Source organism: Myotis yumanensis, unplaced genomic scaffold (genome assembly GCF_028538775.1).
Source record: "Myotis yumanensis isolate MYYU_CA2020_CCGP unplaced genomic scaffold, mMyoYum1.0.hap1 SCAF_3, whole genome shotgun sequence".
Classification (NCBI taxonomy): Eukaryota; Metazoa; Chordata; class Mammalia; order Chiroptera; family Vespertilionidae; genus Myotis; species Myotis yumanensis.
The window spans coordinates 63591816-63610483 of record NW_027223754.1 but is presented as its reverse complement, the minus strand read 5'-3'; the positions used below and the strand labels follow the sequence as shown (position 1 = coordinate 63610483).

At 34.7% G+C, this 18668-nt stretch overlaps 1 protein-coding gene across 1 annotated transcript in view; it reads right to left on the bottom strand.

Moving 5' to 3' along the window:
* Window positions 1-18668, bottom strand: part of DACH1 (dachshund family transcription factor 1) — a 437658-nt gene that overhangs the window by 137217 nt on the left and 281773 nt on the right. The window contains exon 4 of the mRNA XM_070408964.1: window positions 3588-3760. Within this exon, the coding sequence (XP_070265065.1) occupies window positions 3588-3760 (173 nt within the window). The remainder of the gene's footprint in view (window positions 1-3587; window positions 3761-18668) is intronic.

Here is an 18668-nt window from a genome sequence, read left to right as displayed (position 1 = left end):
TTTAGTATTGTTACAAGCTCATGGATTTAAATGTATGAGATCTGTTTGAATACAGAGATGTACGGTATCCTTAGTGGTGGCTGTGTTTTAATAATCTCTTTTCCTTGCTATTGTCCTTTTTCCATCCTATCTAATAAAATACAGAAAGGGTAATTGACTGTACCTTCGCTACGCTTCCCATTGGCTAATCAGGGCAATATGCAAATTAACCATCAACAAAGATGGCGGCCAGCAGCCACCCAGATAAAGTGAGCAGGAGGCTTGCTTGCTCCAGTGATGGAGGGAGCCAAGTTTCCCCGCCTGCCGCGTCCCAGCTCTGAGCTCTGAAAGCAACGAAGTTTCAATTATAGAAGCTAAACAAACCCCAAATAACTGCTTTCAGCCAGCCCTGGCCACGGGGCTGGAGCAAGCTCAGCTCCAGTGATGGCAACGAAGTTTCAATTCTAGAAGGTAAATAAATCCCAGAATAAAAAAGAAAAAAGAAAAAAAGGAGAGGCTGGGAGCTTCAGTCGCCGGCCAGCCTGAAAATGGCCCTCAGCCCCTCACTCAGACTGGCCAGGCACCTAAGCGGGACCCACACCCTCATCTGGGACACCCTTCAGGGCAAACCAGCTGGCCCCCACCCATGCACCAGGCCTCTATCCTATATAGTAAAAGGGTAATATGCAAACTGACCCTAACAGCAGAACGACTGGGAATGACTGGTCACTATAACACACACTGACCACCAGGGGGCAGATGCTCAATGCAGGAGCTGCCCTCTGGTGGTCAGTGCGCTCCCACATGGGGGAGTTCTGCTCAGCCACAAGCCAGGATGATGGCTGCCAGTACAGTGGTGATGGTGGGAGCCTCTCCCACCTCCTCAGCAGCGCTAAGGATGTTCTACTGCAGCTTAGGCCTGCTCCCCGCTGGCAAGTGGACATCCCCCGAGGGCTGCCAGGCTGCCAGAGGGATGTCTGACTGCCAGCTTAGGCCCAATCCCCTGGGAAGCAGGCCTAAGCCAGCAGGTGGTCATCCCCCGAGGGGTCCCAGACTGCGAGAGGGCACAGGCCGGGATGAGGGTCCCCCCCACCCCCAAGTGCACAAATTTTTGTTCACTGGGCCTCTCGTATTTAATACTAATACTCAAACATTAAAAGAAAATACATTTACTGTTTTTCTAAATCCAAGTATAAATTATATGAAATCTATTTTCATGAGAGAAACATTTATGTCTAAAAGTAATGCATATATCTAGAGTTATTTATGGTTTCCCCAAAATAAACTCTTCTGTATCTAAGAAAAACATGAGACATGTGACATTGCTCTAATATTTTAATCTATTTGGGAAATCAGGTCACTCTGGTTCTAGCTTTTATAATTGTTAAACATTTTAAACTTCATGCACGTAAAACCTCATTTACTAATGTAGCATCTTAAGGACCTGTTTTGAAGGAAAGTATTAGAGAATAAAAAATTTATTCTTTGTATTGTTTACTTTTTTTTTCAAGGTTTAATTCTTTAGAAGAGGTTGGCATAAAGTGTTTATGTTTCTCTCACACACAATACTAGCTAGTACGCGCGTGCACACACACACACACACACACACACACACAGGCATACACATACACCCCAGGTCAGCAAAGAAGATTAACAAATTTAAATCACATTTCCTAGTCTTAGAAAACCATATAATGTGTTGTAAATATATGTTTATTCAATATTGTAGAATAACAAATCTTCCTCCAGAACCCATGTTTTAAACCCCTAAAATATACTGTCTTCTTTTCAATTTTCATTTTTTTTCAACAAGAACATTTTTTTCGAAGTACTTTTGATATCATTGTGAATTTATTAAATAAAAAGTGAAAAAATATTGATTCAATCTGGGGGATTTGGGGTTACTTGATGAATTATACCCAAAGAGAATCAATTAGTAGAACATTTCAACCTATTAGGAATTCTCTAATGACAAGAAGAATTGATTTCTTGATTTATACTGTTTATTTTCCTCAGTGATTTAAGGCAATACAAGTAATACATCCTTTTATAATGTGGAATGATACAAAGATAGTATAAATAGATAATATGAATATTTAGATATTTAATATTTAAAAGTATCTAATAAACCTAAATCAGTGGACTGGAAAAGAAACAAAATGAATAAATGCAAATTCTTAATACAAGTAAAAGATGTAGAATTGGCCTAGAATTTCATGTCAGAAAGGCAACTAGCAAAACAGTTTTATGAATTATGATTACATTTATATACTCTTATCCAAATTGAGGTTTATGCCAGTACTGGTGTCTCTCTACTGTCCAGTTCACTTCTAGAATTTCAACAATGTTATATGGGAAGGGTTGGGGAGGAAGTGGGTAATTTTTTTTAATGGTCAACCAAAAAACTTGATGAGAATTGGTCAGAAAAAAAACACATGAGAATATTTGGTCTGGAGGAAAGAAACCCTATAGATGACCTATACAGTGAGATGATTAGAACACAGAAGAATTCATAGATATTTTCTTTTCCAAGAATATATAACAAAGCTAAGGTAGAAACTATGGAGATGAAAATTTTAATTTGATTCAGGAATACCCCCCTCATTCTTATATTTGCTAAAGATATAAGAGGTTTTCTACAAAGGCTCAGATATATAAAAATGGATAAGGAGGATACAGGAATCATTTATCCACCACGGGGGAAGCTCAATTATATAACATCTAATATTCCAAGCTTATGTCTTCATGTTCCATGAATGTTAAGTAGTAAAGATATGTGGGTCTCACTGATACATAATAGACTAAAACAGAGGTTATAATAATTTAATGTATTCTTAGGGATAGTGACTATTAGCTGTTTAAATTAGAATTAATATTTTCTAAACAGTATATGTTCATTTCCTTCTTGGAATTATTCCACAAAAATATTTCCTGTAGTCCAAGACAATCAGCCAGAGAAAGTTTAAATTTAATACTTGGTAAACTTCATAATGAAAGTTTACATTGAAAGCAAATAACAATGTTATAGAGGTACTGTGTTCATCTAAATAATTGTCTTTTCTTCAATTTCTTTTTTATTTCCAATGCCAAATCCTATGGCTGGATCCTGTTTGAGAGATGAGTTTAAACTGCCACAACCTAAGATTCACATGGGTTTGAGTTTACCAGAGCTCTAATGCAAGTATCACAGCTAGTAAGTGGCAGAACCATAATTTAATACTCTGATCTTCTGAAAACAAATCACTATTTTCCACATATTAAGATTCATAACACCATACACACACACACACACACACACACACACGCATGGATGCATGCATGCACACACACAACTAGATATATAAGAACACACAAAATTTAAACATATCATTTAATGTCCTGTGTTTCTCTCTTAATAGATATAGTAGAGAACTTGAAATTAGCCTAGCTTGCCTAAATCTTGTACCTCTGGTTCTATTACTACATTTTTTTTTCTTTTTCATAATGTATTCACTATCACTTAACTTTCTGAAGTTAGAATTACTTGCGGAATAGAAAAACAGATTAAGAGACAGTGGCTTAAGATGATGTTTGGTGTCAGCCAAAACAATCCTGTGAGAAACAATTACCTTAATAACAGATGTCTCCACTCTGGATGGGGGACTCTGAACTTGTGCGGCTGCCGCCATATTTGCAATGGTGCTGAGATGGTTCATCTGGCTCATTGCCATGGTGACAGATGCTGGAGGTAGGCTGACAGGAATTAGAGGGTGGGGCATCATCATAAAAGGAAGTTCCAGTCCTATAAAAAAATACACATATATCATCATTGCTCTGGTCAAATAAAACTATGAAGCACAGCATATATCATTTATTAAAATGGTTAAAAACATAAATTGTTGAGAATTGAACCATTCAAAGATGTCCTAATAATGACAACCAAACAAGAAACATTGGTTCTCTTTGTATGCAACAAAACCCGTTTGTCACTCAGGCAAATTAGGCTTACCGCTAACTAGTTTGAGCTATGTCTTACCATATCACCACTCTTCACGTGTGTAGTACAAATGGTCATTTCTTTGCCAAATTATTCTTCTGATCAGTCTAATTCTTGATTAAAATACTAGGGTTTCCTTTAACTTATCACAATTAGTTTTCTAATATAGTATGTTTCTATTATGTCTTATATATTTTTTTCTTTGCAATTACCATTTTTTAGTGCTAAAAAATGCCATCATACCAGTTGGCAGAAGCTGGCCCTGCTGAAGTAGGTGGAGAGGCTGACTACCTGGAAGACTATGCACCCTTGGCATGCGGGGGTGGGTAACAGAAGCCTGAGATCCCGGAGTGGGGGGAGTCCAGTGTTTCCTTATCCAAAGAACCATCCTTTCTGCCTGTGGGGAATGAATATAAATTATTTGGATAAAATATTATTCCAAATCTTCTAATGACTAACTTGAAGCGAGGTCTTAAAAGGAATATTCCATTTTGGAGATTGGCTAAGTGATTTCTTAGGAAATAAGCTAATTTCCCCGAAACCCTGTTTTCTTTCTGTTTTTCTATTTCTTAGATAATTTCTCAATTTAAAAAATTTTTTCTACAGCAGTTAGCCTATTTTCAGAGTCTAATCCTGTTCAACTAACCACCTAAATATAAAATGGGCTCTATTATATACCTAAAGAATTCATTACTTCCTTGAAATGAAGCACACTGGTAGTTATAGAATGCAAAGGTATTCTTGTAAACAATATTCTAGTTTCCATTCAAAGTTAAAGTTCCTCACTTAATTCCACAGCAAATCCTAAACATGGAACCATTAAATGCCCAGCCTTGTTAGACATAGTGGAGAGAACTCAAAAGATTGTTTTACGAAACAAAATAATGTCAAAGCAATAAATTAAATATATGTGAATTAACAGATACATCATTTACTTTCAACTTCAGAGAAATAAAAGTTTATGATTGTGTTAATATCAGTGCTGAAGTCAAAACACTACATTCAAGGGCTCGCATTTCAGTATTGGTGGCCATGTCATTTAAATTTTGATGTCCCCAAGTTAAATTATTTTAACACTAATTTATTGCTTAACTGAATCTGTCGAATATATGAACTACCCACTTAAAAATGTTTTGTAATATCCCTGTCAGCTTATGAGATTTCCTTTTTTTTAAAAAAAAGATACCATATTTTATGTAATATGCTTAGAAACTGCAAAGTTGGTAAAGCTCCAATTTAAATGCTTTAGCTCTATTAAAAGCTTCATTGTAAAATCTCTCCGACACAGTTTTTAATGAAGAATACTTAGTTACTGCCATGATTTTTTTCCATTTACTTCATGAAGACAGTTAAGGTTCAATATAAATTCAAACTCATTAGCTCAATACTGTCTGGATCTTAGAGTAAATTGTTCAGAAGTGGATAATGAAAACTCAATTCAAATTCTTCAGCAATCAAACAAAGCAATTTTATTAAACAATGAAAAGAATCAATTAATTGCATATCTTTATTATCTTTATTATTTTATAAGAAACCATGACAGCTTTTGGCATAAAAATAAGTTTATAGCTTCATACAAAAATTACTCACATAAAAGAATTCTTCCAGCTTACTCTTATACAGTGATGTAAATGTTTACTTTTATATTCACAAATTTAGGTATCCTTATTTCTCCACTCATGACTTATTTGATATTTATATCAAGGTCCTAGTCAAATGTGCAAAAACTATAAATATGTGAATTTTTCAAATAAATGATGTCAGGAGAATATTCAGTGACAAAACAGTTTAAACATTTCCACATTATATTGCCTTTATAAAAGTATATGCAAAATTTTTTCATTGCATGTTTACTTTTTATGTTATCAATTAATAGAAGAAATGGGGCATACTCACTGACTATTTGCATATAAAAACAATACTGCAGTAGATGTTATTTGAATATGAGAACCGCATTGGAAACATATAATTAATAGTTAATTTTCCCTAATGTTATATTTCATTTAAACTATCCAATAATAGAAGGATTATATTTTATAATAGATTGCTTATTTGAGGATAACTAATATATGGAATAGAGAATGATATTCATATCCATTATTTTAGATTCAGTTTAAGTTCTGTTTATAACTATTATCTACTGTTTTTCTGTTTACTTGAACTAATTTCTTTTTTATTTGAATTCTGATTGCCAGTTAATAAATGGGAAAAGTCATTTTCTCAAATATATTTTAATTGCACTCTTATATCAATAGAAAAGCACTATAATTCTATTTATTCACATTATCAAGGTGGAAAACATTAAGCTAAAATTCTGATTAAATCATCTGGAAAACAGGGTATAGGCAAAATACTATCTGTTTTCACATTTATTTTGCATCATAGGACATCAGGCCCTTGTGTAAGGATAAATGTTAATCAACTATATGTGAATTTTCCATAGCAAGTTTATAACACTGGATGGAATTTTCCCACTACATAAAATTCTGCTAGACATCTCTACCAATCATCATTTGTTAAATACACATGATGTTAGCTCATTTAGGTAATAAATAGAGCAAACAATTAAGAAACTAAGTCTGATGAAAAATATACAATATGTAACTAAGTCAGCTGTAAGTGATTTCTGCATTATTTATAACACCCATCTCCTCTATTAGCATGAATAAATAAGAATTAAAAGTAGGCCACTTCAGAAAAAGACATGCCCATAGTTATTAAATGTATAACTTCAAGTGCTTCAGTTTAAGCCAATATATTTAGTGAGATCAGCCTATTATGCCTACATACAAACATACAGTAGACATATATATCTTTAAGATTAAGATTTACTATTATGATCACATGAAAACTTTCAAGAGACAGAAGATTCAATATACAAGAAACATTTCAATATTTGGTAAGGGGAGTTAGAGAGAAACAGAAAATAACTGATTCATTTCTCCTCTTTGATTCTTGTAGAATCATGCAGTTTCTTTGACTTCACAGTGGAATAAAAAGACAAAGTTGAGATAGCCCTAGTATGGCCTCAAAAGGCATGTACTATAATAGGGTGTTGGAGCATGTAATAAAAAAAAACTCATAAAATATAATAAAAATATATAATGGTTTTGAGCCCAAGAAAATGGTCATCAGCTCATGAAAAGATTCAGAGACTTCATCCCCCTCTCTGATTATTTAATCTATAATCAGATTTTAGTGTTGAGGGGAGGGCACTAAAGGGATATCCTATATCTAGTTCTACAAACAGAAGTGGAGGAGCACTGGAACAGTCTTAGCTAGGCACCTGCTTAAACAGATGTAGGCAGATGTGCACTGCTGATAGCAGAACATGACAACCAGCTTCTATATGATGAAATTAAGGAGTGTAACCAGCAGCACCATGAGGGCAGCTACCAATGCTGTGGCATGATTTTTGGTGGGGTGATATTAACACATGTAGAGTCTTGAAGCAACCAAATATAAGTAGATATATGAATGCAAGAGAGAAAATTGTAATTAAGACCAACTACCAATTTGGTCTCTAGCTAAAATGTACCAATTATGCATTTACGTTAGCTGAAAAAATGTACTTACCCTACCTAATTATACAGCACAATTCACAATAGGTAAAATTTAGAAACAGCCTAAGGGCCCCAGCAGATGAGTGGATTAAAAAACTGTGGAACATCTACACAATGCAATACCATGTTGCTATAAAAAAAAAAAAAAAAAAAAAAAAAGGAACTCCTACCATTCCCAACAGCATGGATGGACCTGGAGAGCATTATGCTAAGCGAAATAAGCCAGTCGGAGAAAGATAAATATCACATGATCTCACTCATTTGTGGAATATAATGAACAACATAAACTGATGAACAAAAACAGATCCAGAGACAGAGAAGAATCAAACAGACCGTCAAACCTCAGAGGGAAGGCAAGGGAGGGTGGGGGGAGGGGTAGAGATCAACCAAAAGGCTGGTATGCATGCATATTAGCCTAACCAATAGACACAGACAACAGGGGGATGAGGGTGAGGGCATGGGCTGGGGAGGGCATGGGGAGAAAGGGAGATATATGTAATACCTTAATCAATAAAAAAAGAATGTATCAATAAGTACATGCTCAAATATATGGGACTTATGTCCAAAAAGTGATTTCATGGGCTTAGTTTTTCTTTCATGTAAAAGATGTGTGTTCCTCAGTGACTAACAAGGTGATCTTAAATTTAGTTTAACTGAATTCAAGCTGTAAGGACAAACTATATGGGAGATTCTCTCTCCCTTAAACCCACAGCACCCCAACATTAAAACATGGTTATAGTTCAGAGAAAGCAAAAAACATGGTACACTATTTCTGATTATTATTATTATTATTATTATCTCAGAGCATTTTCCTTGGCTCGCCTCGAATTCATATTTTTTGTTGTATTTTATGATGCATATTTTATGGTGGGACAGGTTGTAAAGACAGTAAAGCCGTCACTGCTCTAAGGGTAACCAGATACTGAACAGTCAGAACTGATGGGTTATAAATATAAATGGTGTTAATTTCGCTCTAATTATCACCTTTCCTGTCACGTCCCTTTTCTGCCTCTTAATAACCTTGAGCAGATTTTGAGTATTCTAGTTAACATTTATCTCTGCCTCACCATCCCCATCAACACCGGCCGGCACTACAGCCTTAGAGGGCTTGCTCAGCTCTGCATCTGTCCTCCTCCTCCGCTGCTTCTCCTGGTTAGTGACATAAAGGTCTCTATCCAACTGGCTCCTGCTCAAGTCTTCCCTGTACGGTCACTTCTATGGCTGGGCTTATGGGCCTTTGACGTGTCGAAATGCTAAGTATCTCCTATTAAGTAATGTCTGGTGCCTTGAGGGGGGCTTTCCAAGGGAACCTCCTAACTGTACAAGTCCCTTTAGCTTCCTGATCTTCCTAAACTGCCATTGTCCCTTGATACTACGGCCTTCTCTTGGAGTGGGTCTGGTTGTCCTGATGATGCCCATTCTCCCTATCCTGACACATGTTCTCCACTCTTTATCACCCTTCTCCAATATGTACAAAAAACAAAGCATCAGTTCACATCAAAGCAGAAATTCCAATATGAAATGAGGTGGAGACATGTGTGATCCTTGAGTAATTCTCTTGGAATTCCCTTCTCTTTACTTGGTGGTGAAAAGGACCCCCCAAAAAGGGATCACTAAGCCACAGCCCTCCCCATTAGTTGCTATCTCTTCACTATAATTATTTCTTCAAATCCTCGTTCCCTGTGGTCTTCCCCCTTCCAAATGGTAGGAAGATGTCTGTGGAGTATAGAGTGATACGATAGTAATGCTGATTCAACTGCTATTAACAAGTACCGATGGTATTTTATTTTTTACTTTCTTTAAAATAAGGAGTACCTGGTACCTTTTGTTCTGGTGTGGGACCATAGCATAGTTAACAGAACCAACAACAGATATGGCTGTATTACAAATAAAATTTTAGTAACTGGTTCTTGTAAATAAACTGAAATAAAGGGAAAGACGGTTGAAATGTCATTTTACAAGTCAATTGAAACTTCAAATTATTGAGACAAAATTTCAAAGACAAAAGGTTACCATGAATAAAAAAATTAAGGAGTGATTAGATTTGGAGATAATCATTATTAAAAGAAAGAGCACTTTATTTTTTTAAAACACATTTTTTAGGTACAAAAGAAAAATGAAACATGTTTTGGGTAAGGCATTAATACTGTTTCTCTTTAATGAAAAAACAACAACACAAACTTTGGGTATATGTATGAGTAGCATCTATTAAAATCCTAGCCCAAATGATTATATTTATTACTGAGTTCTAAGTGTATCTAATGAGGCCTAGATTTCAAAAAAGAAGCCAGTACATTAGCACTTTATGAGACTTTTAGATAGGACGCGTGTAAAATAATCAAACACAAAATTAAGTGACCTGTAAAAAATAAATGTCTTTTAAACTACCATACATTCGAACAGCAAAAGTACGTTTAAATATTAGTATCCTTTATAGGCATGTTGACATGCAACTATCTGTTCAGATTTTCCCACAGGCTGACCCTGATAAAGGAGGCAAATCTCAAAGGGACTAACGGTCACACCACTGCTTAGTGAGTGACGCTGACAGACTCTGACGGGAACCTGACATTGTCAAGATGCGTTTACAATGGAAATGATGGCAAGAGCAGCCATTTACTCCACACCATTGGAGGCCACTTAGAAGGATGTCAACGGCATTTTAACAATGGAAACAAGACCGCTAAGTAAAAGTAAATACTAGTCACAGGTGCTACAGATGTTTAGCTGTTATTTCAGCGGTGGGAGGGAATAAACAAGTTACTATCTTTTAGAGGATTAACTTCACCCTAATGAAATGTCAGCAGTAAGACTAGTACTTTGCATAAATATGAGCAACAGCCTTCTCTTGAGTTACTGTAATGTAATCTTTAAAGCTGTTTCTGGAGTACGATCTGAGCTCGGTTGATCCACGGTAGCACACATAAACACTGAAATCTGGCTCAGTTTCATCACATTGCTTTATTTTAAAATGAGGAAAAGTTATGGTTAAAGGTACAATTAATTAGGCACAGAATTTTAAATATCCCAGTTTAAGTACTCTGTTTTAGCAAAAGAAAAAAGAAAGAAAAAACCTCAAATGGCTCCTAATTGGTTTAGGTCAGTGGTCGGCAAACTGCGGCCCCTTGAGTGTGGCTCTTCCACAAAATACCACTTGCGGGAGCACACGTACAGTGCGATTGAAACTTCGTGGCCACAGTCAAGGGCCCAAATAGCCGCATGTGGCTCACAAGCCACGGTTTGCTGACTACTGGTTTAGGTGATACCAGAGTCTGGTGCTAATTGGTAATTGGCTATTTCCAGAGTCTACAGTTTATATACGCACACATATCATGTTTAATTTAGAAGTGCTGGGGAAAAACAGAACGGTTGGATGTCATATATCCAATCCTGCTTAGCTTATATTCTGTTATCAATTCATTTTTGTCTTAGAGAGAGAGAACAAGATTGTCATGAGTTCCAATAAATATTAGTCATTTAGGAAAACATGTTGTTTACTCCGAAATAATTAGACATATTTGTTTGGCTACCTATCATTAACTAAACCATACTCTCTGTTACCCGAATGTTAAATATTTAATTAGGAATTTCAAATTCTTGTCATACAAGGGTCTTTTTTATTTTACCTGTGAATATAAAGATATTTTGATATATTTTGTTTTATACATAATGCTAATAACACAGTACTAGAGCAATTAGTGTCTGGGACTCATCCGAACCATCATAATAGTTAAATATCTTCACCAAGTTGAAATACTTCTATTGCCTTACATACTCCCCCATGTTGTTGAGAGTAATGTAAGTTAACATGCTGCACAAAATGACACCAAAATATTGGAAATAAGAACTACTTATTTCTGCCCTGACCGGTTTGGCTCAGTGGATAGAGCATCGGCCTGCTGACTAAAAAGTCCCAGGTTCGATTCTGGTCAAGGGCATGTACCTTGGTTGTGGGCACATCCCCAGTAGGGAGTGTGCAGGAGGCAGCTGATCAATGTTTCGTTCTCATCGATGTTTCTAACTCTCTATCCCTCTCCCTTCCTCTCTGTAAAAAATCAATAAAATACATATTAAAAAAAGAACTACTTATTTCTTTTAAATTTTGCTTGAATATTCTTTACCATGGCTAATGACTGCTGAACTAGAAAAACTAAGAAACAAAATCAGAGCTGAAGTTCAAGTCACTAATGTCAGACAGGATACATAAAGGATCCTTCAAGAACAGGGAGCTATTACTAAAAATATTTATCCTAAGAATCTTTGAAGAATCATGGAAAACCAAAACAGCATTAGGAAACTTAAGATAGACAATGGCTTCCATTTTAAATGGCCTTGATTTTGAACTCATAAATATTATTTGATGGAGTTAATATATACAGAATGTAATGCTTTATGTATTTTCTTTATGTCATATCAAATCCCAGATAGTTTTGATGCAATTTAAAGTAAAAAGAAGGACCATTATTATAAAGATAAAAGGTTAAATACTTTATGTGGAGAAGACAGAGATAATTATATCGGAAAACACTTGGCTTTTTGATGCTGCTGTTTGCTTTGAACTCATTAGCACCATGCTCAGAGTGTGAACCAGGTAAAACAGATCCTCAAAACAAAACATAGCAAAACAAATGACAGACTTAAACCAGGAAATAGCTGCATAGGACTCAGTATAAAGAAAGAAATAGTAGCCAGCCTAATTTGTTTTTACTAAATGCTGGCGTGTTTTGTTGATATGGACTCTAATACCATTGTAAACAAGAGCCAAATGTTTCTATTCAGTTGAAATGATGACATTCTAACAGATTGGTTAAATTCCACAGCTAAAGTATACTGCTATTATGGACAGGGTAGAAATACCAATACTAGAAACATATTTAAGCTTTCTAACCTAAAATATATTTATAAAATCCTTCCAAGTAAAGTAATTTGGTATAATGCATCTATGTTAACTTAACTGCATCTTTTAACCTTTTTCATTGCCAAAGTCAATAAATTTCTACCTTTTTCCAATTTAACTCGTCAAATTATTTTTCCATTAGGCAAACAAATGAACTGGAAATTCTCCCCTCTAAGGATAATGTCATTTCCCTATAGTTTTAGAATTAGATTAAATAAAATTTCAAGTTAATATACTTTCTATACTGTTAGTACAGTAATAAATGTCCTGATATATAATATTAACAATTTTATGTTCATATGTAATTGTTGCTCATGGTCAGCTGAAATCAGTTTTAACTTCTACTGTTTTAGACAACATTTTTAGTTTTAAATTACTTACGTTGAATTGAAAAATCTTCTCACTTGAGCCAAAATTGCTATGGAATTTTCTGAAAAGTATAAAATACATGACATACTCATGGGAGTTATTTTAGTATTTCTCATATGTATGGATCTAGTGTTAAATTATCTTCTCCCTAATCCTTGTTAGCCTCAATAAATGACATCACTAGCTAGCTATATGTCAGAAACCTTGGAAACATCTTTATCTCCTCTCTCTCTCTGTGACATCCATGTCCAATTCCTTTTTATGTCCTGTTGATTTTATCTGTGTAATCTATCTCTACACTGTTTCTATATCTGCTCCTGTAATCAGGTCCAAGAAACATCATTACTTTTAAGTACAAATCTTACACGGTTTCTCTCCTGCTTAGAGGACGTCAATTGTTTCCCATTGCTATTAAGGGAAAGGCCCAACATTTCTTGTCTTAATGTAAGCATCACGTGGCCAGGCTTATGTGCCTTCTGCTCCCATTGCATCCACAGCATTTAACAAATTAGGACTAACTCTCAGTCAGTTCTTGAACTGAGAGCTGCAAACCCAGACCGATTCTTACATTCACACGTGTACCTTGGTTGTGGGCACATCCCCAGTAGGGAGTGTGCAGGAGGCAGCTGATCAATGTTTCGTTCTCATCCATATTTCTAACTCTCTATCCCTCTCCCTTCCTCTCTGTAAAAAATCAATAAAATACATATTAAAAAAAGAACTACTTATTTCTTTTTAATTTTGCTTGAATATTCTTTACCATGGCTAATGACTGCTGAACTAGAAAAAATAAGAAACAAAATCAGAGCTGAAGTTCAAGTCACTAATGTCAGACATTTCAAACATGAACATCTATAATCTTTGTTCTTCAGTAGCTTATAGTGTGAAAGAAAGATACAAAGATATAGCATATATGCACACAGATGCACACAATTTTATCAGATAGAATGAAAAATAGAGAAGTAGGATAATAAGAAGTATGTTTGATATTTTGGAAATAAACTTGGTAGAATTTAGTGATCATTTGGAAACAAAGATAAAGAGGAAAGGTGCCAATGATACATCTGATAAAGGGTTAATTTCCAAACTGTATAAGGAACTCATGCAATTTGATAAAAGGAAGACAAACAATCCAATTTAAAAATGGGCAAAGGACCTAAATAAACACTTCTCCAAAGTGGACATACAAAAGGCCAAGAGAGATATGAAAAAATACTCAAAGTCACTAATCATCTGAGAGATGCAACAATAATAAGGTATCACCTCACACCTGTCAGGTATCATCAACAAATCACCAAACAAGTGCTGGTGAAGATGTGGAGAAAAGGGAACCCTCGTGCACTGCTAGTGGGAATGCAGCTGGTGCAGCCACTGTGAGAAACTATTGAGTTTCCTCAAAAAAAAATTAAATATGGAACTGCTATTTGACCCAGTAATCCCACTTCTAGGAATATATCCTAAGAAACCTGAAACACTAATCAGAAAGAATATATGCACCCCTATGTTCATAGCAGCGCAATAGCTAAGATTTGGAAACAGTCCAAATGCCCATCAGCATATGAGTGGATTAAAAAAACAAAACAAAAACAAACAACAACAACAAAAACCTGTTGTACATTTACACAATGGAATACTACACAGTAGTAAAAAGGAAGGATTTTGATCTTGGAATTCTGAATCTACAATCCAAGCTTTAAGTCACCTGTCTGAAGAAGATCATATTTACTGATAAATAAAATCAGTTCAACTTTGGACTTGTTGCTTATGAGCTATTCCAGGAATAGTCAAAGAAAGATTGACAATGCGAAACTAGAAATATGGGACTGATATTTGGGAGAAAAGCTGATACCACTGAGGAAGATTTGGATATCTTTGACTTGAAAGTAAGATATTAAGCCATCATACTTGAAGAGGGCATAAAATGTACAAAGCTAATTCTATTAAATTCGTATTTCAACGTAAGGTACAGAGTAAGTTCCAAGTAAGCCAAGCTGAATGATTTTTAAAAAATGAAGACGGCTGAGAAACTGAGCTGGCATAAACAAATATTGTTACATGACTTCTATAATACATTCTTAACACAAAAGTATATCAATGCATTTGTATAATATTCAAGCCTCTTGACTTCTAATCTATAATATCTTTTTCATAAGATAATCAGCATGAAGACCTGACAGATATTGGGCTCTCAATACTGAATGAATGATTGAAGAACATTATGATTGGATTGAAAACCTTAACAATACAACTACTATTTATAGTAGGTAGAAAGCCTAAACAGAGAAAAAAAAAAGACACAAGTAAGCATAGTTTGAAAAGATGCTGTAAGTACAACTTGCAATATGATAAGAAGTTGTAGTGTCCAGTAATTACAAGATCCTCCTTAAGAACATTATGGAGAGAAGCAGCTTTGAATCTAGAGACTACGTCACAAAGAACTCAGCACCTTTGAAGAACCATTGAAATAATATTATATTAGAGTGGTAGATTACATGCAGATGGCAGGCCTGTTGAAAGCTACTGTTTATTTGAAACCAAATCGTTCTTTCCATAGCTTCTATCATATGTAGTGAAAACGTACTATTCAAAGGACTTTTCATCAGGTTTTCATGGACAGACATGGCAGGAGATTTTCAAGGTCAAAATGACCACTAAAATTTCAGTTGCTGGCAATGAAGAAAAATACTTAGGAGGATTAGCAGTAATATGGATAATGTTATTTCTACATTTTAACTCCAATTTGGGAGTTAAATATAAGCACTCTCTTTTATCCCAAGAATGATTAGATACAATGTGCTGTTTTAGATTGGTATGGCAATGTGAATTAGAATAATAAAAATGGCTACAAAGTATGTTTTAAAGTGAGAATTATTTTTTTAACATTATCAACATCCTTAGGCCAATATAAAGTAAAATTTAAACATTATTATTCATTTTTTCTTTTAAAAATCATCTAGTGTAATTACTATAGGCATAATGTGACCGATGAAGACTGTAAGAGAGATTGCAACCAATCTAAGGGCACACAATGATTCATTGTCAGAATGAAATACTAAACACACATTTTATGTTCATTGAAAAAACACAGGATAGTATTAGAGAAATCAATCATATTCAGAAGTTTTATTCAACAATTTTTCCAACATCAATGTTAAAAAGTGACATGCTTATCTAAAAAAAAAAAAAAAAAGATTTTTGTAAAGTCTCAAATAGTGTTTAAAAGTAGGATTTCTTAAGGCTTGAACTTATGAGAGTAACATCTTTCCAAATTATCTTTTTCCAAAATAAAGCTATTACATTTGAAATATTTTCAGTGTAAAAAGAACTCTACTTATTAAAAATAATTATCTTCTAGCGAGGAGTCCTTGATTATTTAACAGTAATTCCCCATCACATTGTAAACAAAACTCTTTGTAATAAAAATATTTATTATGACCTGCTATTTTCTCTTTTGATCACAAAATCTGTCTTGCATAATTTCAATATATCCTCCAATACTAAAGTATAACATCATTTTTACTTCTTGTATGTTCTCTTATGCACATTCTCTCGCATCATTACACAAAATTGTTAGGACCATTTTCAACAGTATACAGAGGCTCTCATTTAGATGTACCTGGCCTAATACCTCGGTAAGTATACATTGCTAAATGTTGGTCTTAATTAAAGTAACTTATATTAAATAACTAATTAAGACTTTAGTTAGTAGGCTAAAATATGATTTTTCAAAAAAAAATAAATACTTTAAGAACTCCCGTTAGCCCAGCTGGCATGGCTCAGTGGTTGAGCATCAATCTCTGAACCAAGAGGTCATGGGTTCGATTCCAGGTCAGGGCACATGCCCAAGTTGCAGGCTTGATCCCCAGTAGTGGGTGTGCAGGAGGTAACCAATCAATGATTCTCTCATCACTGATGTTTCTATCACTCTCTCACTTCTTCTCTAAATCAATAAAAATATATTTTAAAAAGAACTCCCTTTAGTTAAAATGGTCTGTACAGAAACTGTATTTCCTCTTTCACATATTTTAAAAATTTGTTCTATGAGCTTCCTATAAATAGCTACTTTCATAAAGAAATATCTGGAGTATATTTTGCCTCTTACCATATGTTTGAACCATATTCACAATGAAGTATACTTATGTAATGGGTACATCAATAAACAAAAATTTTAAATGATTTTTTTTCTAATAGCTTATGTGTATAAATACTATGAGAGATTTTAAAAAATATTTATATGTTGTTATCTACTCTAAATCTAATAAATTCACCAAAGTATTAAGAGTTTAAGGATAGAAGGCTGAGTTTTTCAATGTGTCAAATCTCTATTGACTGTGAAAATCACTTTAGAAAATCACTCCATGATGTGCATTTACTCAGATTTATCTTAATATGTGTTTAAATTCTGGCTTTGGAAAATATTTTATATTCTTATTTATCCAAAAGTCAAGTTAATATCACATATTGAAAATCTTAGAGAGAAAAGAGGGAAAAACCTGCAGACTATTAAGATTATTATGCAGTCATGTTAAACAGAAAAAAACAGAAATAGGACAGAAAACACAAATAACTTATTAAAATGTCAATTTTTAATCACATGTAGAGAACTAGATGGCAAGAATGTTACTGTACAGGCTAAAAGGCAAGAGATTATAGTTAAACATCATTACACAATATGCTATTTCTTTTTCTTTACATATTTGAATCATAGACTGTTATAGTACAAAATAGATCCAGAAATCATTTATTCTTTTAACACATAATGAATACCTATTATATGCCAGACATTGTTGTAAGCACAGGGAATGAAGCAGTGAAGAAAGCCGACAAAAATCTACATACTCTTGGAATTTATATTCTAGTTAGGATGTGAGAAAAAAAATAAATAAAGTGACATGGTATAAGTGAGATGCCAGTCATAGAAGTCTGAAACAGAGGTTTTCCATATACATGATGTGTGTGTGCACATGCAAGCACATTTGTTAGGCGGGTACATTGGGAAGACTTCACTGAGATGGCACCATCAAGCACAACGCTCTCATTTTGCAGCAGAGGGAACAGGTTCAGAGCGATCAAATGAAATGCTTGAGGTCACATAACTCTTTAGGAAAAGAGCTGGACTTGGAGCACATTTATTTGCCTGACCCTTGGTCCTAAATTTTTTTCACTGCACAAACGGGCACGCCCAGTGGAGAGAATTGCCTGGACTGTGAAGGAGGCAAAGACAAACTAATGGTGGATTTGGATGACAGCTGGGTAGCTCGATTGACTGGAAGAAAAAGTGCATCTTAGGCGGAAAGAAGCAGAAGTCAGAAAGAATTAGGTAGGCTAGGGCCAGCTTATGAAAGTTCTCAGATGTCACAATGATGAGTTTGGTCATCATCTTAGGTAGGGGAGAGATATGATTAAAGTGATGTATCAGATAGTCAGAAGGAGGAAAAGGAACTCATCATCAGAAATAATCGTCCCAAATTCTGTCATCCACCACCTTGACAGTGATATGACCAGGGCAGAAATCCTGATTCTCATATTTCATGCCGCTGGAAAATTGGTAAAAATAGAAAAAAAAATCTTGTGTTCTCTATTATTAGAGTTTTTTAAAATGATGATTGAAGAACAAATTGGTTTCCAGACCCAGATAAGACAAAACAATTATGTTGAGTGAGGACATACTGCATACTCTTCCCTATCTGAATTGAGTGCCCTGTAATATAATCCATTATATATATGCACTGAATATGTTTTTCCCAATAAAAGGAAAACTGTGTGTATCTTTTTTGGAAGTCTTCACATAAAGAAATGTAATTTACTTTTTCTTGAAAAAAGGACAACAACTTACCAGTGGACATAAGACATCAACGCAGAGTTCTTAACAGAAAAGCTAAGG